The sequence below is a fragment of the Microchirus variegatus genome, assembly GCF_963457635.1.
Source record: "Microchirus variegatus genome assembly, chromosome: 10".
Classification (NCBI taxonomy): domain Eukaryota; kingdom Metazoa; phylum Chordata; class Actinopteri; order Pleuronectiformes; family Soleidae; genus Microchirus; species Microchirus variegatus.
The window spans coordinates 6,340,934-6,350,107 of record NC_139811.1 but is presented as its reverse complement, the minus strand read 5'-3'; the positions used below and the strand labels follow the sequence as shown (position 1 = coordinate 6,350,107).

At 45.6% G+C, this 9,174-nt stretch overlaps 1 protein-coding gene across 1 annotated transcript; it reads right to left on the bottom strand.

Moving 5' to 3' along the window:
• Window positions 1-448: 448 nt before the first annotated feature.
• On the bottom strand, window positions 449-9,174 carry LOC310933087 (deoxyribonuclease-1-like; the record flags this gene model as incomplete). Its single annotated transcript, XM_083896509.1, has 10 exons — window positions 449-496; window positions 1,268-1,361; window positions 1,495-1,652; window positions 1,747-1,856; window positions 6,008-6,102; window positions 7,210-7,296; window positions 7,388-7,476; window positions 7,562-7,700; window positions 8,933-9,036; window positions 9,166-9,174. The coding sequence occupies 10 exons, from the start codon at window positions 9,172-9,174 to the stop codon at window positions 449-451; spliced, it is 933 nt and encodes a 310-aa protein (XP_083752635.1).

Sequence of the window (9,174 nt, the reverse complement as noted above, 5' to 3'; positions counted from 1 at the left end):
GTGACCTTTGTAAACTCACCTGCCACATTGTTAGGTATACACCCAATAACAGACAAAACAAATATGACAAAAAAGTATAATAGAAATATTGTACAATACTGGCTTTATATAATAATTATATATATGTATATGTGATATTATAATAATAATAATAAAAATAGTGGGATCAAAATGGGGGAAATGTATTAATCGTTTATGGCAAAGTTGTGAGTCTGTGCTTATACCTCAGTTGTAAATGTGTGTATAAAAACTGCATTTTAAAATAAATAGTGCTGTTTGTTGTGAATACATTCATTTGGTTGATGGGTTCAATGCTGTGATTAAAAAAGAAGAAGAAGAAGCTTTGTCGGATAATTGCATTTGCATCGTTTTATTTTCTCACACTTTTTGTTGTTGTGAATAATCTTAATTAATAGTGATGATTGCAGCTGCAGCTTGGCCGATGTGGTCAATTCAGCCTCACCTCCACGGGGTAATGGTCACTGATGGCGAGTGCCTGAGGGAGTGAGAGAGTGAAAACATGTCAAACAACTTTTTTGTTCTAGTTTTACACAAATAAAACGGTTATTTAAGTAGTGAGAAAAGGCAACGTTTCGTCCATCCCTGCAAAATAACTGATAGGAGTTCTACACTTGATGCCAGTCTTGTATAAAGTACCTAAAACGCCAAGATAATATCAGAAAATGACATTGGTAGAAGTTGAAGTCACTTTTTATATAATATTACTTAAATAATAGTACTTATTCAATTCCTATTTCAAGAGTAAACCAGCTCATCAAGACGAGAAAAGCTCTAAAACAGACCATTGCCAACTCTTGTTTTGATTTTATTTGGTAGTAAAGAGTAACAAAGATAGTTAGAGGAAATGTAGTGGAGTAAAATAGAAATAAAGTAAAGTACAGATGAATGTTGTGCTTACGTACATTACAGCACTGCTTAAAGGTGCAGTATGTAATAAATCTGAAGAAACGGGCTGTGAAATCCTCCTAATATGTCACAGAGACTCAGGAATAATGTTCATATAACAAACTGAACTCACCAACAACAACAATACAGACAAAATATTTGCATTAAAAAAAATCTTTTGCAAATCATGTTTATGTTTTGCAATCATGTTTTGGCATGTGGTGCCACCTACCGCCGTCTATCAATCATTGCAGTCGCTAGAGTCTCAGCTGCCGAGCAACCACGGGTTGCCAGTTACGTCAGAAAACAAAACCTAAAAGACCTCGGCTCTGCCTTTTTGTTGTTTATTTTTGAACTTTACCTCAACTTGGGTGAGACCGAGGGCCGCCTTGAAGTTGTAGACGCCCGCAGTGCTCCTGTCTACTCCCATCATCATTTCTGTGGTGGCCACAATCCTGCAAACGCACAATTAAAGAAAGGTGTGTGAAGATTTGGGTGTGTGTGTGTGTGTGTGTGTGTGTGTGTGTGTGTGTGTGTGTGTGTGTGTGTGTGTGTGTGTGTGTGTGTGTGTGTGTGTGTGTGACAAACCTGTCATAAGGACAGCGTGTGGTGGTTGACACTGTGGTAACGGCCGTGTTGCCGATCAGCCAGTGGTAAGGCGGGTTCTTTAAATGAATAAGATTGTCCCAGTCGGAGATTCTTACATAAGTGCATCCTGCGTTGAAGTCACCCAGCAGAATAATGTTCTGCAGGGGAGGAGAGACGGGGTGGTTCACAGTCAGACAAAATAATGTCCACTTAAATAACTGATTTTGCGTCGACTTGGAACAAAACACTCACCCTGGTCCACGTACTGATGACGTGGTTCGCCACGCCGTTGAGAGCGTTTATCTGCGCCACAGCAGATGGTGGGGAGGTGTGCTGAGGGATCAGGACAAAGTCCTTCACGACTGCAGATCAGAGAGGAGAGATGGATGTTAGGAGGAGTGGATTTGGCAATAGGTGTTTTCTGTTAGATATGATGATGGAGTGCACTGTGGACCATCTGGACTGTGCGTTTTTGTCGGGCCTTGTAAGTTGGACTGAAGAAGCAGTAGAAAGAGTTCTTTTTGAAGGAAAGTTTGTGAGGAGCACATAATATGTATAACAAAGTGGATTTTGGGTCATATAAACCCATAAATACTACACAGTGTCCCTTTAAGCCGCTGCTTAGGGCCCTGCGACCACTAGAGGGCCCCCAAGAGAACTAAAAAATAAAAATAAAAGTTTGGTTTATTTAGAATTTTTCTCCCCATTTTTACCAAAGCTTTATCATAGTTTTTACATAGTTGTCAGATGCGATTATTTAACTTTATATTTTATTTAGTATGATCCTAGGAGCTATGTTGTCCGGGGCTTAATGCCCCTGGTAGGGTCTCCCAAGGCAAACAGGTCCTAGGTGACGGATCAGACGAAGAGCAGTTCACTTACCCCTTATGAGAAAAACAAAATCAAAGACGAGTACGTCGCCCGGACTGGCGTTACCGGGGCCCCATCCTGGAGCCAGGCCCGGGAGTGGGGCTCGCAAGCGAGCGCCTGGTGGCCGGGTCTTTGCTCACGGGACCCGGCCGGGCTCAGCCCGAAGGAGCGACGTGGGCGCCCTTTCAAGTGGACCCACCACCCACATGAAGGGCCATAAGGGGCCGGTGCAATGTGGTTTGGGTGGCAGTCGTGGGCGGGGGCCCCGGCGGCCCAATCGCGGGACAACAACCCTAGCTATGGGGACATGGAATGTCACCTCGCTGGGGGGGAAAGAGCCTGAGCTTGTTCGGGAGGTGGAGTGATACCGACTAGAAATAGTCGGGCTCACCTCCACGCACAGTCTGGGCTCTGGAACCCAACTCCTTGAGAGAGGCTGGACTCTCTACTACTCTGGAGTTGCCCAAGGTGAGAGGCGACGGGCTGGTGTGGGCTTGCTTATAGCTCCCCAGCTCAGCCGCCATGTGTTGGAGTTCTCCCCACAGAGCGAAAGGGTCGTGTCCCTCCGCCTTCGGGTGGGGGGTAGGTCTCTCACTGTAGTTTCGGCTTACGGGCCGAACGGCAGTGCAGAGTACCCGGCCTTTTTGGAGTCCCTGGAAGGCGTACTGCAAAGTGCTCCAACCGGGGACTCCATAGTTCTGTTGGGAGACTTCAATGCTCACGTGGGTAACGACAGTGTAACCTGGAGGGGTGTGATTGGGAGGAATGGCCTCCCCGATCTGAACCCGAGCGGTGTTTTGTTATTGGACTTCTGTGCTAGTCATGGTTTGTCCATAACGAACACCATGTTCAGGCATAAGGGTGTCCATCAGTGCACGTGGCACCAGGACACCCTAGGCCGGAGGTCAATGATCGACTTTGTGGTCGTGTCATCTGGCCTCCGACCGCATGTCTTGGACACTCGGGTGAAGAGAGGGGCTGAGCTGTCAACCGATCACCACCTGGTGGTGAGTTGGATCCGCTGCCGGGGGAGGAAGCTGGACAGACTTGGCAGACCCAAGCGTGTTGTGAGGGTCTGCTGGGAACGCCTGGCTGAATCACCTGTCAGGGAGGTCTTCAACTCCCACCTCCGGGAGAGCTTTGACCAGATTCCGAGGGAAGCTGGAGATATTGAGTCAGAGTGGACCATGTTCTCCACTTCCATTGTAGACGCGGCTGTTCGAAGCTGCGGCCGTAGGGTCTCCGGTGCCTGTCGCGGCGGCAATCCCCGAACCCGGTGGTGGACGCCGGAAGTAAGGGATGCTGTCAAGCTGAAGAAGGAGTCCTATCGAGCCTGGTTGGTTCGAGGGACTCCTGAGGCAGCTGACGGGTACCGGCAGGCCAAGCGGACGGCGGCCCGAGCAGTCGCCGAAGCAAAAACTCGGGTCTGGGAAAAATTTGGGGAGGCCATGGAGGAGGACTACCGGTCGGCCTCGGAGAGATTCTGGCAAACCGTCCGGCGCCTCAGGAGGGGGAAGCAGTACTCCGCCAACACTGTTTACAGTGTGGGTGGGGAGCTGTTGACCTTGACTGGGGACATCGTTGGGCAGTGGAAGGAATACTTCGAGGATCTCCTCAACCCCACTGACACGCCTTCCCTAGAGGAAGCAGAGGCTGAGGACTCAGGGGTCGACTCATCCATTACCCAAGCCGAAGTCACTGAGGTAGTTAGGAAGCTGCCCAGTGGCAAGGCACCGGGAGTGGATGAGATCCGACCTGAGTACCTTAAGTCTCTGGATGCTGTAGGGCTGTCCTGGTTGACACGTCTCTGCAGCATTGCGTGGCGGTTGGGGACAGTGCCTCTGGAATGGCAGACCGGGGTGGTGGTCCCTCTTTTCAAAAAGGGGGATCGGAGGGTGTGTTCAAACTATCGAGGGATCACACTCCTCAGCCTCCCGGGGAAAGTCTATTCCAGGGTACTGGAGAGGAGAGTTCGGCCGATAGTCGAACCTCGGATTCAAGAGGAACAATGCGGTTTTCGTCCTGGCCGTGGAACACTGGACCAGCTCTATACCCTTCGCAGGGTGCTCGAGGGTTCATGGGAGTTTGCTCAACCAGTCCACATGTGTTTTGTGGACTTGGAGAAGGCTTTCGACCGTGTCCCTCGTGGCATTCTGTGGGGGGTGCTCCGGGAGTATGGGGTCGGGGGGCCTTTGTTAAGGGCCGTGCAGTCCCTGTACGACCGGAGCAGGAGCTTGGTTCGCATTGCCGGCAGTAAGTCAGACTTGTTCCCAGTGCATGTTGGACTCCGGCAGGGCTGCCCATTGTCACCGGTTCTGTTCATTATTTTTATGGACAGAATTTCTAGGTGCAGCCGGGGACCGGAAGGGGTCTGGTTCGGGAGCAGCTGGATTCCATCTCTGCTCTTTGCAGATGATGTGGTCTTGATGGCGCCTACAAACCAGGAACTCCAGAGTGCGCTGGGGCGGTTTGCAACCGAGTGTGAAGCGGCTGGGATGAGAATCAGCACCTCTAAGTCCGAGGCCATGGTTCTCGACCGGAAAAAGGTGGGTTGCTCCCTCCGGGTCAGTGGAGAGATCCTGCCTCAGGTGGAGGAGTTTAAGTATCTTGGGGTCTTGTTCACGAGTGAGGGAAGGATGGAGCGTGAGATTGACAGGCAGCGGCCGCAGTAATGCTGTCGTTGTATCGGTCCGTTGTGGTGAAGAAGGAGCTGAGCCGAAAGGCAAAGCTCTCGATTTACCGGTCAATCTACGTTCCAACCCTCACCTATGGTCATGAACTTTGGGTTATGACCGAAAGAACAAGATCCCGGATACAATCGGCTGAAATGAGTTTTCTTCGCAGGATGGCAGAGCGCTCCCTTAGAGATAGGGTGAGGAGCTCTGTCACCCGGGAGGAGCTCGGAGTAGAGCCGCTGCTCCTCCACATCGAGAGGAGCCAGCTGAGGTGGCTCGGGCATCTGTATCGGATGCCCCTTGGACGCCTCCCTCGGGAGGTGTTCTGGGCATGTCCCACCGGGAGGAGACCCAGAGGAAGACCCAGGACACGCTGGAGTGACTACGTCACCCTGCTGGCCTGGGAACGCCTTGGGGTCCCCCCGGAAGAGCTGGAGGAAGTGTCCTGCGAGAGGGAGGTCTGGGCGTCCCTTCTCAGACTGCTGCCCCCGCGACCCGGCCCCGGATAATCGGAAGAAGATGGATGGATGGATGGATGGATATTTTATTTATAAACCATTTTTATTACCCTGTTCCAGGTGCCTCAGTTGATTTACATTATTATTTAGGTATTTGTTTGATATTTACTTGTTTATTTTATTTAATGCTGTGTTTTTTTACATATAAAAGTCCAATCTTTGTATTACAGGAGTGTATTTTGAATCCCCCCCAAAAGATTGTGCACACCTTAATATCTTTATGTTTTATTTATAAACCCTTTGGTTTTATGTATTGATTCTCTGTGTCACCAGTAGGGGGAGTTGCGGAGTTTGCCAAATATTAATTGAAAGATTTTTCTGTAAGTTTGCAAATCTGCAAACATTTTCTGACATTTTATGGACCAATCGATTCATCGTGAAAATAATGGTTAGTTGCAGCTCTACATATCAAGACAATAGCCAACTCTGTACTGTTCGTGTCACTGTTACCCGTGTGAGGTGAGTTGAACCGGACCACAAAGGGCGCTCTGCTGAAAACAGGGGAAGTGTCCTGATAGGTGGCAGTCACAGACACCTGGTTCACCCTGGAAAGTAAAGACATTGATCACATTTGTTTTTCTGTGGATAAAAAAACCCCATCTACATCTATAGTTCATTGTCATATATTAACTCAGGGGTCAGGAACGTATGGCTCGGGAGCCAGGTGTGGCTCTTTTGATGATTGCATCTGGCTCGCAGATTTCGGCTTTTCAGATAAAACATAAAATATTAAATATTATCGCTTGTTTTAATCCATCCATCGATTTTCCACTGCTCATGTCATGGGCTGCAGTTGGCTGCAGGAGCAATTGTCCATTATTTTAATTGGATGATAATAGCCTACGTTGGCTGTTGCTGGGTAAACAGGTAAACGCCACCTTTTGAATCAGTCTGCTCGGTCATTAGCTCAAAGCTAACCCTTCGACGAAGAAGATGGCGAAAAGAAAAAAAGATGATAAGAACCGTACATTTCAGGATGAATGGACTGAAGAATTTGCCTTTGTGGAGAGAGCAGGTTCTGCAGTGTGCCTAATTTGCAATGATAAAATTGCAACGATGAAACGGTCGAATGTAAAGCGGCACTTCGACACACGCCATGCTACCTTTGCATCGAAATACCCTGTGGGAGACAGCAGGAAGAAAGCGTGCCAAGAGCTACTGAGCAGGGTGCAAGCTTATTATACTCACATTTAGTTGAATTCAGTCTTAAAATATATTATATGGCTCTCACTGAAATACATTTCCAAATATTTTGCTTTCATGGCTCTCTGAGTCAATAAGGTTCCCGACCCCTGTATTAACTAAACACAGCTATATATTTAATTCCTCTGCACATTTTTTTTACTCAGAGTTTTAACTCAGCTGCACATTTTTAATTGTATAAATAAATAAATGTGTTGAATTTCGTTTCTTTGATTTCTCTGTAAACATTTAAGTTAACATTTATATCAGCATATGGTTACTGTTGTGTTATGTAATGTATGAATGTATGTTACTGCTACTGGATGCTTGAATTTCCTTCCAGATCAATAAAGTATCTCTCTGCCTATCTCTATCTATTGGACTTTTTATTTTCTTTACATAACCACTTGTCTACCAAGCGCATAAAAAACATTTAAAACTGTAACTTTAAAAAAAAGGCTTCTGTGTACTTGTAGAAGAAAACATATCGCTCCCTATTCGCGGACCTGCTGCCCAGAGGCACGCTAGTGACGTAGTCGTACACGTGAGGAAAATATCTGGGAAACACAGAGGAAAGAAAAGAGCATTAAACAGTGAAGTGTGTTCATGAGCCGTCACACTTTAATGTATGTGTATGGTGATTCTAACGGGTTGAGAAGGCGTTTGAGTTCATCGGGCGCTATCAGGCCACTGCCTCTGACCTCCTGGATCAAGATGATGTCATAGCGGCTGACAATCTGTGAAACACATGTCAGGATTATGAGTGTGATGAGTGAACATAGAAAGAACGGAGAATTGCTATTTACAAAAGGTTTTTCCGACCTCCTTGATTTGGCCCATGATCTTGGGATTTCCAGCTTTCTTGGGTCCGAACACCTGGATGTTGAAGGCTCCCAGCAGCAGAGAGGTGGACACATGCAGCAGAGTCACAAAGAGACCCACAATGCACAGTAAACGCATCCTGAGAGAGCACACAGACGTCAAAAAATGCAACATTACAACAACAGCTACTCCTTAAAGAATCATTTTCATGAATTTTTGAAATTCAGGAAATGATTCATTTGCCCTGATGCACTTTGACAGTGAGCTGACTTTCTTCTCAAAAACAAAAAATATCTCAGAATGACTTGAAATTCACCATCATAATAGTCGGCATCGCCCTGAACAAGGAGCCGTCAAAAATATTTGTAAAAAGTTGTTGTTGTTGGTGAGTTCAATTTGTTATATGAACATTATTCCTGAGACTCTGTGACATATTAGGAGGATTTTATGGCCAGTTGCTTTAGATTTATTACATAATGCACCTTTAATTGTCAATATTTTCTAATTTCTGTGACTTTTCCGCTTCTTAAATGTCAATATTTTCTAGTTTCTGTGATTTTTCAGCTTCTTAAATGTCAATATTTTCTAGTTTCTGTGATTTTTCAGCTTCTTAAATGTCAATATTTTCTAGCTTCTGTGACCAGTTGTCAGCCCTACTTGCATGCAATAGTGTCACTACGTTATCTACCAAGGGGATGCTGGGAAATGTAGTTCTTTTGGGGTTCTAGACACATGTAATACAGTGTTTAATGTGTTTGGCAGAAGTGACAGAATGTTTTTTTTTCCATTTGGGGACAAGCTGACACAACACTGACATAATATGACACTGTATTTTTTTCGACAATGGTATGAAAACACACCTGTAACAACACTTTTATAGCTGCTCCACATCCAGACAGGAAGAAAACAACAATGTGGATTGTGGACTCCCCCGATATTGTGTGCCTTGATATATATATATATATATAGTATTATCATCTTAAGGAATAATTTTCATGAATTGTTTAACCTTTTTTTTAATCTCATAATTATGACTTATGTCATAATTTAGACTTTATAATTAAATAAAGTATAAAGTATAAGAATAATAATTTCGATTAATTTAGACTTTTTTTCATCTCATAATTATGACTTTCATGTCATAATTTCGACCTTTAAATCTCATAATTATGATTTTTATTTTATAGTTATGACTTATTATCACTGTAATTATTTTTTACAGGAATCACAACACTTTTACAGGACTCCACAGGCAACGTTTTTGCCTGTAACTGTCCATTCAGTGTATTTCAAGTCAAAAGATCCTGGAATAACTCAAATGTATAAGTTGTAAAAATGTGAAAATGAAAGGAGTCGGAGTCGCATAGCTACCTGCTTTTGTGAGTCTGTAGTGAGCACAGAAGAAGAGGTTCAGAATCCAGCACAGATTCTGAGCAGAGATACTGAGATGAGCATCCTGCGAGGCTTTTATTTACCTGTGAGTGCACGTGACACGGGGGGCAAAAGTCCAAAAGGTGTGGAGGCGTGAAATGGATGAATGGAGACGTGAGGTTTTTCAGGTTGCACGACAGCCAGGTTGACCTCCGTGACCTTTGTAAACTCACCTGCCACAT